The 16,195-nt window shown below is 37.6% G+C and overlaps 1 protein-coding gene across 1 annotated transcript in view; it reads left to right on the top strand.

Moving 5' to 3' along the window:
- The window catches only part of lrig1 (leucine-rich repeats and immunoglobulin-like domains 1), an 89,680-nt gene that overhangs the window by 48,332 nt on the left and 25,153 nt on the right, over positions 1 to 16,195 (top strand). Inside the window, exons 4-8 of the mRNA XM_059944280.1 lie at positions 1,578 to 1,715; positions 2,763 to 2,906; positions 5,272 to 5,415; positions 6,107 to 6,250; positions 8,170 to 8,313. Of these exons, the coding sequence (XP_059800263.1) occupies positions 1,578 to 1,715; positions 2,763 to 2,906; positions 5,272 to 5,415; positions 6,107 to 6,250; positions 8,170 to 8,313 (714 nt within the window). The remainder of the gene's footprint in view (positions 1 to 1,577; positions 1,716 to 2,762; positions 2,907 to 5,271; positions 5,416 to 6,106; positions 6,251 to 8,169; positions 8,314 to 16,195) is intronic.

Below are 16,195 nucleotides of genomic sequence, written 5' to 3'. Positions count from 1 at the left end.
AGTTCTTGTGTATGATTTAGTTTTTTAGAATCAGAGGATTGTCAGCAGTTTTATTGTAATTCTATTGCATTTCATTCAAAACATTTTTACTATTTTTATTATTATTAAGGCAAACTGAAAAGCTTGCCATGTCAACATTATCTGGATTACATACTTGTACTTCCTATAAAACTTTATACCTTCACTCTGATAATACTGTGAGCACTTGATGAAGTATGGTTCTTTTAAAAGTCGATAAACTTGTGTCTCAGTAAATTGGTGCCCAGGTGGAAGGATTTATTTTTGACAACAGTCCTACTGTTTGAAGTATTTATATGAGCAGAATTTCTGTAGAGTACTGCAGTTAATGCTGTTACTTCATGGGTCATGTCTCTATCTGTGTTGTGACTTGAAAGACCTGTAATTGAAAGTCCTTTGCAAGCAGCATATTTGCATTGAATAATGCAAAATATTTCCAGTGGAGCAGAGGTAGGATCAAAAGCAATTGACCTGTCCTTGGATGATGCATATTGAATTTAAAATAAATTGTGACATCAGTGAGATCAGTCTATTTGATCTGTATCTGTAGAGTTTCCTAACAAGAAGTATGCTCCAGTCAGGGATCAATACAACACAAACATTTAATCTCTCCAGATGTGGTTGAGGTCATTGCATCTAAATAAATTGCATTTCTAATAATTTTCATATACCTAGTGTCACTTTATGTACATTTTCAAACAGTCTGAGTATATATGCTAATCTTGTATATTTACAGCCATACTTAAAGCAGTTCTTGTTCATTGTGTTTTATAGGATTGTTTTTATATTCATATTTATTGCATTTTGTTTTGTTTTTTTTAATTGTTTTCTTTATGCTTGTGTTTTTATGCTGCGCCAGATCTGGAGCAACAGTTATTTCATTCTCCTTTTGTTGTTTATTTTCATTCAATCTTAAATGTTGAATTAATGATTTTTGTCAGAAAGGAAGTGGTCTCTATTTCAATTTTAAATGAATTTGACATTTCCAATGAGAAACTTTCCATGCAGTTTTGTTTTTGTTTGTTTGTTCCTGGTGGCTTTAATAATTTATAATATGCTAGGGTATTTGCTTCAGTATTGTTCATGTTGATTCAAACAGAAATCCATTTTATAATGTGGACCTGGTAGAGATTGCAAATATGCTCACTAGTTGATAGAAATATGAACTTATGCTCTTTTTTTAACATAACCTCAGAATAGGATATGCAATGATTTCTTTTTCTCCTTATCCTTGTTGATGACTATGCTGATATTCCAAATGGCAAGTTCTTATTAATGAGTTAAAGTTGCCTGTACCTATTTTTAGCATGAATTGGCTATTACATACCACCAACCATGCAGGCTTGACTGGGCTTTGGGTTTGGTCTTGGTCCAAGATAACTGGATACTAGACTCTGCTGCATTAACATCAGGACATGCAGAAATGTAGGCACACATGTGCACTCATACGCATACACTGCAAATGTGCACAGGCATATTTCTCCTCTTCCCACCCCACCACCACCCCATTTACCCAATATTGACTGAGTTGTTTCACTTGTATATTTTTTCTTTAACAGGCATCACAACAAAATACGCAGCATTGAGGCAAATCACTTGAAGCTTTATGAGTCCCTCGAAACATTGGATCTAACTTACAATGAAATAACTGAAATCCAAAATAATTGCTTTCCACAGCATCTTAAGATTAAAGATTTGTGAGTATTGTATTGTGTTTAAAATATTGATCAAGAGCTGGAAAGGACTTACTGTTTTCTCTATGATAGAAAACAAATCAGTGGTACAGTTTAATTACTTGAGGTTTTCTATGTTACTATGACCTTGCTTCATCACACAAATTATTATTTCCTGCTTAATTCTGAAAGTGGATTGGCTGCCTATAAGGCACAAGATAGGGTTGGTATGAAGTTCAATTTTTGTGTTATATCACAATAGAAATTTATGGCACAATGGGTCATATCTATGTGTGGTCAGGAAAATAGCTAATAGATCATTTACATGTTTTGCTCTTGGCCTGTAGCTTTACAGCCATAGGCACTTTGATCATTATCCAGATGCTATTTAAGTGTGGTGAGGGATGTAAAAATTGGATGATCTGTTTGGGTAATACTGAAATAGAAATATTAGGAGGGTCCTGGAGATAATTCCCCTGCACTGACAAATTGCCATGTGACTTTTGCATCTGCTCAAAAAGATATTCAGGCCACTCTTCATTAGCTCATCAGTAAGGTGGTATCCCTACATTATGATACTAGGTATTACACTGGAGTGTCAATTCTGTAAAAGACATTCGAATAGGCCTTGAACCTACCATTTAATAGTTAGTTGTTTTTTAATATGTTTAAGATGAACTGAAAGGAAACAGTGGAAGAAACAGGGCTTTTGGAATAGAGAACAGCATTTTTGACTTTTTCCATTAATAAAGTGTCAGCAAGCTTATGTTGCATCCTCCTCTGCTATAAATTTTGTCTTCTTTGTTAACCATAAACCTAAAACCTTGTCCAAAGATAACATTAGTAGTCTAAAAGGTGAAATTCATTTCACAAAAATATAGTGCACTACAGTAGCTTTTCCTTTGAATAAATGCTTTGCCCGCAGAATTCTGATTTTTATTTTGACCTTTTTCAGAATGCAGTGAATTAAAAAAAGTGACCTAAATAAATATTATTTTACTGTGACCTATGTCACAGCTGGTGGGTCTGCTAATAAACCCTACCATAACGTGTCAATCTCTATTCTTGTAGATATCTGGGTAATAACAGAATCAGTATTATGGAGCCTGGCATATTTGATAATTTATCAAGTACCTTACAAGTTCTTCGGCTAAGCAAAAATCGAATTTCACATCTGCCTGTTAAGGTCTTCAAGTTGCCACATCTGGTGCAACTGTAAGTAGTAATTGAGAATCTTTTTATTGTCAATTTTACTAGGATTGTTGTACTTGCACAGTAAACAGTTTTTTTCCCCCAATGTATATAATGCCAAAGATTTAGTTTAAAGCATGCATACAGTTCCTGAATTTGTGGCGAGCAACAAAGTATGAAGCAGTGATCTAGTGAACGTTGGTGAGTTACCTCACTTTTTGAAAGGGGTCAATTTTAGAAGCCTAGCACATTTATTTTTCAACATAGTCCCCTCCTACATTTACACACTTAGTCCAGCGGTCGTGGAGCATACGGATCTTGGACCTCCAGAAAGTGTCTACAGATGGGCGATTGATAAGTTTGTGGCCTAACGTAGAAAGGAGATGAGTTATACAGCTCTTGTTACATGCACATGCAGGTCAACTCTTTGAGTGATTATGCAGAAAGTTTGAAGTTAATAACTCATCTCCTCTACCTTAGGCCACAAATTTATCAATCACCCAAAATGAGTTATTAACTTCAAACTTCCTGCATAGTCACTCAAAGAGTTGAACTGCATGTGCATGTAACGAGAGCTGTATAACTCATCTCCTTCTACCTTAGGCCATGAACTTACCAGTCACCCCTGCTGTGGACACTTTCTGGAGGTCCAAAGTCCATATGCTCCACAACCACTGGACTGAGTGTGTAAATGTAGGAGGGGACTATGTTGAAAAATAAATGTGCTAGGTTTTCTAAAACTGACTCCTTCTACCTTAGGCCACAAATTTATCAATCACCCCTTGTATATTTGTTGTTGTTCAGTTGTTAAGTCGAGTCCGACTCTTCATGAACTCATGGACCATAAGGTACATAGGGTTTTCATAGCAAGATATGGAAGTCGATTGCCAGACCTTTCTTTCGTGCAGATACTGCTACTGCCCAGTCTGGGACCTGTCTGGGTTTGAATTCTGGACCATCTGCCTTGAAGTCCAGTGTTGATGCCACTGCACCACCAGCTAAATATATTTAGTGTACCTTGTAAATGGAATTGTTTTATCATGTTGATTTACTTAATTTGATCTTTGCAGCAAAATAAATCAAATCAAAATGAAATTATACAGAATGCTGAGGGAACTCAGCAGGTCAGAGGGCATCTATGGAAAATAAGAACAGTCAGCATTTTGGGCTGAGACCATTCTTTTGATTTCCTCCAGCATTTTGTGTGTTCCTCCAAAATTCCAGAATCACCCATGTTGCCTTAAATTTTATTAAATCCCAATTTGATGTGATTTGTTTTAAACTGGAATGATGCAAAAGCATGTAAACTAAATTCCTTTATATACTGTTTAGTGATTACTGAATTTGTTCTTTCAAAACATGGATTATTTAATTTGTTGCATTTGAGTAGTAAGTAATGCACATCCTTTCTAAACTTCAAAATAGCCAGCTACATAACATTTAGACACAACTTTTACCACAAATGTAAATCAGTACAATAATTAGAAACTCACAAATACATTCTTTATTGTGAAGCTGTACTTCACAACATCATATAATTCACTGTCTTCACACTTCCATTTATATAGTTTTTTTGGTATTTGCCTCTTGCATATAATAGTTTCAACTCAACTAATTTGACAAGGAGAGGTCAGATTACTCGAGCAGCTGAGAATGTTATTTTGAGTAATTTATTTTCCCAAGAAAAGGTAATCGAATAAAGCAATGCATTAACTTAAATTTTCTTTCCATATTCTGAATGCAAGCAATATGATTTTCTATGTAAACCCCAAAGTAGTTTGGATTTACTATCATTGGTAATTCCATTTTTATTCTCAATGTGAATATCAATTTGGACTTCCATAACCATTCTTTTTTGAGCCTGCTCATCAGTTTTTAAAGCTAAACAATTTCAGGTTATGTTTGTTAAGTTTTGACCTATTTATGCTGGAATTAATATACTTATTTAATTAAAAATCACAGTATGACTTGCCGAGATTGGAATTTGCAGTGATCAGGTGAAAATTGGATCAGAAGGTGGCCTTTTTGGAGCCCTGGGCAAAATAAAGAAATGTATATTCTGTTGTAGCTTCTCACGGACTCAACATTCCAGTATACATGTCATTAAAAACAGATTTTGTTGGTCAGCTCACTTGTAGTTTGAATCCTCCATTCTGGGATCAAATTTCAATAGTTTTTAATGAATATTTTGATAAACACCACAGGTGAATGACAAAGAATATTTGTTCTTTTAATTCTGTGCAGCATTGATAATTGAACACTGAGGAGACAGTGGAAAAGCTAATGTTTCTTTTGAAAACTGTTACCTTGGGATCTGTCAGTCATCTTAAAGTAAGGCAGCAGCAAGTGGAAGCGGGTTTACACTGAATTTTTGTGTATTATGTTCTAGTGAATTGAACCGCAACAGAATACGTCTCATCGATGGTCTAACATTTCACGGACTAGACAACTTGGAGGTTCTTAAGCTGCAGCGAAATAACATCAGTAAACTTATGGATGGAGCCTTTTGGGGTCTTGCCAAGATGCAAGTTCTGTAAGTCACGTTAAGGAATGATGTCAGTCGATAAATTAGATCTTACAGAACGGGCAGTTCAAGAAGGCGGCTCACCACCACCACCTCAAGGACAATTGGGGATGGGCAATAAGTATTAGTCAACACCCAGATCCTCAAAATAATTAAAAACTATAAGGTCATTTTGGAATACAGTTATATTTTATACTATCTTTTCTCCATTCATCCTTTTTTCATTGCCTCTCATGTATGAATGGACACACATTAATAATATTAAATCTTGATGTTCAATGTGCAATGTATATCTGTGGTTCTAAAGGATAGATGAATTTTCACATCCTGTAGTTACATTTATATCAGAATGAATTTGATTGATACTTTACGTCAAGTTAGTTGACATCAAATGCTCCAACATCATGATGGGGTGAAAAGCCAGAAGTCATGTGACATTTTTCCAGACTGATGGAGGGCAGAATGGGAACTGTTTGAATTTTTTGTAACTGCATCCTTGTATAGCAAATGGGCAGTGTGTTTTAGTCACATCCTAGTGTTGCTAACTTTAGTTTCCAAATATTCACTTTTACAGTCACCTTAAGCTTTGAAATGAAATACATTTGACTTTCGAATTTTCTTCAAGACAAGTTTTTTTTTAAAGTGGCATGTGCCCTCAAAATATTAGAAGATAATTTATCAAATCTTTAATCTTTTCTAGACATTTAGACAACAATATCTTGAATGAAGTGACAAGTGGCTGGCTTTATGGATTGTCTTCTTTGCAGCAGCTCTTCTTGAGTTATAACAGCATCTCTCGAATAAACCCTGATGCCTGGGGATTCTGCCAGAAGCTAGTAGAACTGTAAGTAGCATGAAGTACCTGCTTTTAACTTCATCATACAGGCTGTAAATATTGCCCATATTCCAAATTTTAATTGAATTTTTCTATTTAAAAAGTATTTGAAGTTACTAGTATCTGTAGTAATCATTTTGCCCATAGAATTTCACACTTATACTGCAAATAGTATACCTCTAGTATATTTTATTAAAATACTTTTTTCAGAGAAGCCTAGAAATTTAAACAAACTGCAGTATTTTATTAATGTAACCAAGAATATTTTACCTAATTGTAGAATTTACACATTTGTTTTCTAAATTAATTGCATTCAATTTGTTAACTAATTTTAGTACCTGGAGTTATTTGGAACATGTATGAAACGTAATTGCAGAATCCTCTATGTTCTGGTATTAGAGAACTGAACAAATATAGTTGATTTTGGAGGTCTGTTTCTGTCTATTAAGTAACTTTAACTGTTTCCTGTCCCTTATTTATTTCATTCCAAAGTTCAGACGGTTTCTGCTTGTTTTGGGTTGCTCTAATAATGGCTGTGAGAAAGTCTGGAAAACTGTGTTAGTTTATTCTTTTACCCAATTGATATACAACAAATAGTGGAAAGTCACAAATTGTGTTTGAATTCTTCCTTAATATTCTTGTTAGAATACAGATTATTTTTAGTTGCGGAATAATTTATTAGTAATGTTTAATATTTCAACACAGAAGTGAAACTAAAACTTGGCTCAATTAGATTTATAATGAACATAGTTTTGAATTTAGACCGTTATTCCATTTGCATCGTGCAAAACTAGTTGCTGTAAAGGAAATTAGTATATACATTATAAATGCAGCTAGATTGGCTGTACTAGAGGTTATCTTTAGGTAAACTGTTTGGACTTCACACAAACTACAGTTGATACATACAAGGTTAATTATTTCCAAAGCTACACTTTTGAAAATCAGATTGAAAATCTCACAAGCTTGGGAACTGGTGGCTGGAATATTAACAACGATCGCACAAAATGCTGGAGGAACTCAGCAGGTCAGGCAATATCTAGAGATAAGAATTCTCCATGGTTCTGACTTCTCAACTTTTTTTTTCAGTCCTGATGAAGGGTCTTGGCCCGAAACATCACCTGTTTACTCTTTTCCATAGATGCTGCCTGGCCAGTTGAATTCCTCTAGCATTTAAGTGTCTTGCCTGGATTTCTAGCATCTGCAGATTTTCTCGTGTTTATATTAACAGCCATGTTTGGTTTTTGATCACTTACATTTTCATGGTGAAGAGGAGGTGTTTACTATCATAAATGACTCAAATATTCCTTTAATGTATCCAACACCTGAAATGCATCTTTTAGCACTTTGAACAAGTTGACGTGAATTTGCTTTTTGTATCTAGTTGTTGCATGTGAGATTGTGGAAGAAATGAGGCAATGCATTTCTCTTATGAATAAACACTTGAGTGCTCCTCGTGCTCTTTATTGGGAATGAATACAGAATTGGTATACACAGAGTAATACGGAGCCTTCACACTTGACTATAGAGTACTGTACATGTTTACTCTCTGTGCTTCATAATAGCTATCTATTTAACTGAGTTGCACGGAGCAAGAGATGTGATGAAATGAGTTTTCAGTACTTTCATTTATCCTGACTGCATTAGCTGCTAGTTTATTATAGCTGTGACACTTTAAATCCTATTGCTATTCTGGAGGCTTAAGAAGTGAATAGCTGAGTTATGTAGGGTGCGGCACTGAGAACATCCAGTGTCTGTTTTTGTTGATGTCAGTAGGACTGGGTGATGGTAGGAATGCAGAATTATGAACTATGATTTTTGGAGATTCTGCTAATGAACACTGCAGGTTCCTCAGCTGGGAATATTTAAATGAAACCTAGATTGGGGTCATTGATTTTCTTCACCATATTCTTCTAAATCGTTTTTTTCAGGAACCTTTCCCACAACAGCCTGATGAGATTGGATGATTCAAGTCTAGTGGGGCTGAGTGGACTGCAGTCCCTCCGCTTAAGCCACAATTCAATCAATCATATTGCAGATGGAGCTTTTAAGGGATTAAGGAGTCTACAACAATTGTAAGTACTGAAGTCAGTTATTCAAAGAGACATAAACAAGATTGATTTCTATGTGGATAATCTATGGTGTGGTCTGCAGCATATTTTCACAACTTTCCTATGTAGTAGTGCTGTGCTTTGGAGTTCAATGAACACATAAATAAAGGAATTGGTTCTTGGTAATTAAGATATATCGCTGAACTGTGTAAATACCACATACTTGCCTTATATGTTTCTGGATACAATAATTATATAAGCTGAAGTCGTCCAACCAACCACCATTTTGCATATTTTAGTCTCTTGCTTCATCCCAAATAACTGATAGGGAAGCCACTATGTTGATTCTCAGCTATGCCCTTTAATTGGAGTGGGTGATGGGAATTTTGCCATCCTACACCAAAAAAAAACTGCCATAGCTGCAAGGCAATATCAAGGATTCATTTGTGAAACATAGAAATCATGTCATCAACTCACATAAGGGCTGGTCCTATAATTGCTCACCCCTCCATGTGCCACTATAAGACCTAACAGTACAGAGTTCTCTGCGGGAGTAGTCTGGCAGTGTCATTTGGGCTTGTTCTTGTAGCAAGTTGTACACATTGTGGTCATAAACTATGGCAGGTTGCGAGCATAATACAGATGCAAGTTTTTGTTTTAAATGAGTTGTCTAAGTTAAGTGTGAAATCAGCATTCAGGTTTTTTATTTGTACTTCATATTCATTGACACAGGAGAAGGTCTTTTTGGCCATTCGATTTCTGTGCCAGTTCTTGTAACACTCTAACTGATCTTCTCATTATTTTCCCTTAATGCTCCCCAACAACCACCTACTTTGGTAAGGCAGTGGGGTGGTCTGGGACAGGAGTATTGTAATTTGCAGGAACGAAATACCTTGCCAACCAGTATATCTTTGGTTTGTGAAACTGAAAATCTTGGGGAAACCCACATGGTTCCAGGGAGAGAGTGCAAACTATGCGCAGCACTGGAGGTACAATCAAAGCCAGGTCACTACCTGCTATACCTTTCTAGAGAATAATTAATCAAACTGCTTTTTTGATCTTACACATTTAGTTAATGTGAGCAAAAAACACAAGCTGCTGTGGGAACTCAGGTGGCATCTGTGGTGGCAGAGGGAAGTTTGGATGCTTCAGGTTGAGATTCTGCATCAGGATGAGTGTCAACCATTCCTCTGCCTACACAGATGCAGCCTGGCCTACTGAGTTGCTCCAGCATTTTGTATGTTCTTTTTTGCTCCAGTGCAGCTTGTGCAGTCTCTTGTGACTCCTGAGTTAATATGATCCTGTTTTATTACACTTACAAAAACATGGAGATGTCATCCTTCATGTTGGTCTTTAAGATTAGTTTAAATTAGGTGTCAGTTTTGGCTTAGTAGTAGAACTCTCAGTTCAGTGTTAGAAAGTTACAAGTTCTTTTTCTGGAGGTTTGAGCACACAGTTTGGCTGAAGTTTGTGTGTGTAACAGATCAGTGCTGCGTTATTGGATGAGATGTTAATTTAGGATGCTATCTGGCATCTTAAGTAGACATTAAAAATAATGGTGATATTCTGATAACAACAAGGTTTTAGTTGATATTTTGCTAATCATCTTGCATAGTCCCTCATAGTTGATGACATCAGCTCTGTCTGTTCCAAAGTGATTGATAAGGAAGAGTTTGATGGAGAAGGGGATTATGAGTGATTGAGATGCGATGTGTAGCTTTCACCATTTATGGCGGTACTCTTGAGTTCTCAATTGCTGTCTCAAATGCTTCTTCATCTTGTGCAGTCATAAGCATGGATTCCCACATGTCAGTGTGTGCCAAGAAGCTTGAACCTTTTTCCTGTGTCCATTTGATTTTCTCTGTAATGAAGCCAACAATGTGGCCTGCTCATCGGAGCTGATTGATGCAGTTATGGCCCAGTGCGGGGAATGTAGGCCTTGGAGAGAATGTTGGTTGGTTCATTTGTTTTGCTCGTTGATGGACTTGGAAAAATTTGTAGAGTTGTCATTGCTGGTATCTCTCCTGTGCTTTGAACTGCTTACTGCAGATCAGCCCTTGGAAGCACGCAAGAGGACTGGGTGGTAGATCATATGCGTTAGGTTTACTTGGCTGTAAATTGGCTTAAGTACACGGCAAGCGCTATAGAGAGACAGAGTAGGTAAGTATCTGCTCAAGAGTGCTGCTATGGTGCATTGACATTTGGTTGCAACATGGCTTAATATGCTAACTGCACTGCTCAAGACAGAAATAAATTGAAGAGAATTGTGTACACAGCTCAACATATCAAGGAACCCAGCCTCCCCTCCAGCTGCTATTTCCACTCTACTGGCCTGACCCACTGTATAGGGAATACATTTATTTTGAATTCCCACAATTATATCAGATTTCTGCTGATTTCACTGTTGTTATGAGGCTTTGCAATGTTCAAATTGACTTCCCGTTTTCTTATTGACTACATTTCAGAAAGTATCATATTAGCTCCAATAAATTTTGACATGGTCTGAAGTCCTGAAGGATGCAACACAAATGCAACCTTTTGGGGGAAATGAGCAAAAGAGGAATACAATAAATTACCATAATTATCTCAAACTTGTTTATTATTGTCTCGTGTACTGAGATACAGTAACAAAACAACTGGAGATTCAAATTCAAGGTATTTCAAATGTTTATACATCTTCCACATTCTATTTTCTCTCGCACTAGCTCCTGAATGGTGTTATTATAAGCAGCAAACATTTTAATTTTTGGTGGTAAATTGGTTTATTTTTGTCACATGTCCTGAGGTACATTGGAAAAATCTTGTTTTGTATTCCATCCACTCAGATAATTTCATCCTGTTAATGCTTTGAGGTAGTATAAGGGAATGAAGTATTAATAATGCTGAAAAAATTGCAGTGGTAGCATAACACTTAGCATGACACCATTACAGATCTGGAATTTGGAGTTCAATTCCAGTGCTGTCTGTAAAGGAGTTCTTATGTTTTTCCTGTGAACCACTTGGGTTTTCTCTGGGCGCTCCAGTTTCCTTTCACAGTTCAAAGACATACCAATTAGTAGGTTAATTGGTCATTTCAAATTGTCCAGTGATTGGGCTGGTGTTAAACAGATGAGTTGCTGGGTGGTGCAGGAAGGGCCTGTTCCATGCTGTATCTCTGAATAAATTGATTGATAGATGGATGAAGTGTTGAAGTTAGAGAGAACAATGCAAGTAAACAATATGGTGCAGGGCCTTATTGTTTGGTCAAGGGTCCATCTGATCACTAAGGGACCATTCAACAGCACGATAGAAGCTGTCTGTGAGTCTGTTGAGACTTACTTTCAGTTTTCTGTATCTTCTGCCCAGTGGGATGGGGAGAAGAGAGAATATCTAGGGTGTAAGGGGTCTTTGATAATGTTGGCTGCTTTCCTAAGGCAGTGAGAAACGTAGATGGGGGCAGTGGAGGGGAGGCTGGTTTCCTTGATATGTTGAGCTGTGTACACAATTCTCTTCAATTTATTTCGGTCTTGAGCAGAGCAGTTACCATGCTAAGCCAAGTTGCAACCAAATATCAATGCACCATAAAAAGCAAACTAAAAATTGGTGAGGTCAAAGAGGACATGTCAAATGTATGTAGCTTCCTGAGAAAGTGTGCTTTCTTTTATGTCTATGTAGTTGGAGCAGGACAGCAAAGATGTTCATGGCAAATAACTTGTAACTTACATCTCAGTTGATCTCAGCACCATTGATGTAAACAGAAGCATTTGAATTGCCTTCCTTCCTTCAGTTAATGACAGTTCTTTTTTTGTTTTGCTGACGTTGAAGGAAGGTTGTTGGCAAGGTACCTTGCCAGTAGGCTGCGTCTGCCTGTTTCTTTCCTGTTCTCTGACTCATGAGATTTGTGCACTATGGTAGTGTCATTTGCAAATTTATAGAGAAGTTAGCTACATAATGCTGAGAGTATAGAGAGTAAAGCGGGGGCTGATGATGCAGATTTGTGGAGCACTGTTGAGTTAATCTTGGCAGGGTGTTGCTGCTTGTTCTTGTAGATTGTGGTCTGTTGGTCAAGCAGTCAAGGATCCAGCTGCAAAGGGAGCTGTTGAGTTCCAGATTAAGGAGTTTGGAGATGAGTATGCTTGGAACTGTGACATTGAAGGTATAGCTATAGTCAGTAAGCAATACTCTAATGTAGGGGGCTATAGGGGTAGTGTAGCAGTGTTTCCTGTACGTTCCTGCAATGTAACAATTTTTGCTGCTGAAGACTTTTCAAAAAGTTAACTTTCATTAAGTTTTATGCTAGTTCTGTGATTAATATCTAATTCTTGAATTGGAAAGTGAAAATCATTCTTGACTAGAAAAGATCATATCGTTTGTTGTTGCTGTTTAACAATGTACTTTGAATCTTGAAGAACAAATGTATTGATAAAACTTGTTCATCGTTTTTATCCTTGCAAGCGGAACAAGTGCTACACCTGCCCTTACACCACAGTCCTTCCAGGTGAGGCGACACTTCACCTGTGAGTCGGCTGGTGTGGTATAATGTGTCCGGTGCTCCCGGTGTGGCCTTTTATATATTGGTGAGACCCGACGCAGACTGGGAGAACGTTTCGTTGAACACCTACGCTCTGTCCGCCACAGAAAGTTGGATCTCCCAGTGGCCACACATTTTAATTCCACGTCCTATTCCCATTCTGATATGTCTATCCATGGCCTCCACTACTGTCAAGATGAAGCCACACTCAGGTTGGAGGAACAACACCTTATATACCGGCTGGGTAGCCTCCAACCTGATGGCATGAACATTGACTTCTCTAACTTCCGTTAATGCCCCTCCTCCCCTTCTTACCCCACCCCTGATATATTTAGGTTTTTTTTGTTTTTTTTCTCCCTCCTCCCCCCCCTTTCTTTTCTTTCTCTCTCTGCCCATCACTCTGCCTGTTCTCCATCTCCCTGTGGTGCTCCCCTCCTCCTTTCTTTCTCCCTAGGCCTTCTGTCCCATGATCCTTTCCCTTCTCTAGCTCTGTATTTGCCAATCACCTTTCTGGCTCTCAGCTTCACCCCACCTCCTCCTGTCTTCTCCTATCATTTCGCATTTTCCCCTCCCCCTCCTACTTTCAAATCTTTTACTATCTTTCCTTTCAGTTAGTCATGATGAAGGGTCTCGGCCCGAAATGTCGACAGCGCTTCTCCCTGTAGATACTGCCTGGCCTGCTGCGTTCCACCAGCATTTTGTGTGTGTTACTTTGTTCTTGCATACCTGTTGTTCTGCACCAAATTTCTGCTGTAATGTCTCTGCAAGTGAGATGGATTTGCTAGTTATCTAGTGTGTAATACAACATATCTGTAATCACATATTTTGAATTGTCTAAACTGTGTTTATGAGTTCTCATTGTTCTACAAGTATATAAAAATTAGAAGAAAATACCGCTCTAAAAAGGTATTCTTTATAATAGGTTCAAGTGATTTTAATCTATTTTATGTAAATGTTATTTCCAGTTTGCTAACTTTAAATCCTAAAATAAAAACCTTAGTTTTGAAAGAGAGTCTGAGTAAGAAAAGGAACACAAAGTATTGCACAAATACTGATTATTGAAAAAATTACTGATTGTAGTATGATGCTTGATTAGTTTTAGAAATCCACCAAAAATTGGAAAATACTTGCTATACTTCAACAGACAGCAAAATTGAAGATTTTAAAAAAGTAATTTCTTGAGTTCTTTGGACATACCATTACCTATTTGAGCATTAGTTAAAGTGGTTTAGTTGTTCAGAATTGTGTAATAAAAATCCTTTAATTATAGTAGTGTGTGTGTGTGTGTGTGTGTGTGTGTGTGTACGTAAATACAATTAAATGAGTAGGTCAAAAAGAGAGGGGAAGAAACATAGTGAGATAGTGTTCATGGGTTCATTATTCATTTAGAAATCTGATGGTGAAAGGAAAGAAACTATTCCTGAAATGTTTAGTATGTCTTCAAGCTTGAGTACCTACCTCCTCCTTGATGGTAGCAATGAGAAGAGGGCAAGTCCTATTTGATGGGGGTCCTTAATGATGGATGCTGTACGTTTGAGGTGTTGCCTTTTGAAGGTTTCCTTGATGCTGGGGAAGCTAGTGCCCATGATGAGGCTGGCTGAGTGTACAATTTTCTGCAGCTCTGTCTGATCCTTTGCAATGAGCCCTGCATGTAATACAGTGTTACAACCAGCTAGAATGCTTGCCATGGTACATCTGTAGAAATTTGCGAGAGTTCTTGGTGACATACCAATTGTCCTCAAACTCCTAATGAATTATAACCGCAGTCATGCCTTTTTTTTCGTAATTGTGTCAATATTATGGGTCCGGAATAGACCTTCAGAGATGTTGACACAAGAACTTGAAGCTACTCACCAATTCCACCACTGATGAGGACAGTTGTGTGCTCATTCAATTTCCTCTTCCAAAGGCCACAATCTTACTAACGTTAAGTGCAAGGTTGTTGTAGCGACTCCACTCAGCCAGCTGATCTATCTTGCTCCTTTACACCATCTCATTATCATCTGAAATTCAAAGTTTAAAGTACATTTATTACAAAGTATGTATACTGTATACAACCTTGAAAATTATTGTCTTGCAAGGAACTACACAAAAAAAACACAACAGAGCCCATTTAAAAAGAAATGGTGGGAGAAAACAAATGGTGCAGATAATTAAAAAAAAGTAGATAAATAACACAGCATGAACAGTAGGGTCCCCAAAAATAAGTCCACACCTACAGAGCCAGTCAGCGCAGAGGTGAGTGCCTCAATAGTTGTCTTGTCAGCAAATGTGAGCTGTTCCTAGCCATGCAGTTGAGGGGGTGGAGAGAATGGGGCTGTGGACTAGCATGCATCCTTGAGGTATGCCAGTAAGGATGTGATGTTATTTCCAATCTGCACAGATTGTGGTCCCCTGGTGAGGAAGTCAAGGATCCCATTGCAAAGGAAGGTACACAGGCCCATGTTTTGGAGCTTGTTGATTAGAACTGAGGGTATGCTTGTGTTGAACACTGAGCTATAAATCAGTAAATAGCAGCCTGATATATGTATTACTATTGATCCAAGGCCAAGTAATAAGCCAGTGAGATTGCATTGTTATTGACTATGCTGACAATAGGCAATTTGCAGAGGGTCCGGGTGCTTAGGCAGGAGTTGATTCTGGTTATGACCAACCTCTCAAAGCACTTCGTCATAGTAGATATGAGTGCCACTGGGCAATAGTCTTTGAGACAGCTCACCCTGTTCTTAGGCACTAGTATGATTGTCGCCTTTTTGAAGCAGGTTTTTGATAACGATAATCAAGTCCTCTTTATTTTTTGGACAGTGACCAAATTGTTCACAATATTTTATGGAAAAAAAAGCTCTTAAAAAGGATCTGTGAAATCACCACCGTTTTCCTCTGTGTCAAGTGGGAGGAAAATGAAACTTTATCTTGAACTGCTAGTGTGAAACTATCCGGCAGAAATTTACTTGATCTTAGCTTTTGGGAAGGTTTTTGTTTGTATTTTGAATGACCAATCAGCACAATTCTCTGCTTTATGCAGAGAATTCTAATTAAATAAAGCAAGAGGTTCATAGGGTCCTGCACCTGGTGAAAGAAAACGAGCATACTTTAATTATGGTTCCATTGTTGCTGAGGATTGACGAGCTTTCAGTGAGTGTGAAACTGCTGAAATGCATAGCTATTCAAATAGAGGTCAAACCTTTGGGGCCTTCACACAGCAATGATTAACAAGCCAGCAGGCATTCAGGCCCAGCCAGCCAGAAAGAATAGGAAATTGCCAGTGAAGCCTGGAAGAGAAAGGAAGTAAAAATAAAAAGAGCTCAAATCAAAGGTTTTGAGAGAAGACTTTTCCCCCCTCTTTCAATTCAACCTCTTTCATTCTTTTCTAAGGAAAGAAAACATGCAGTATAT

The sequence above is a fragment of the Hypanus sabinus genome, chromosome 19 (genome assembly GCF_030144855.1).
Source record: "Hypanus sabinus isolate sHypSab1 chromosome 19, sHypSab1.hap1, whole genome shotgun sequence".
Lineage (NCBI taxonomy): Eukaryota > Metazoa > Chordata > Chondrichthyes > Myliobatiformes > Dasyatidae > Hypanus > Hypanus sabinus.
Note: the sequence above shows the minus strand (reverse complement) of the source record. Positions and strands in the feature narration are given on the sequence as shown.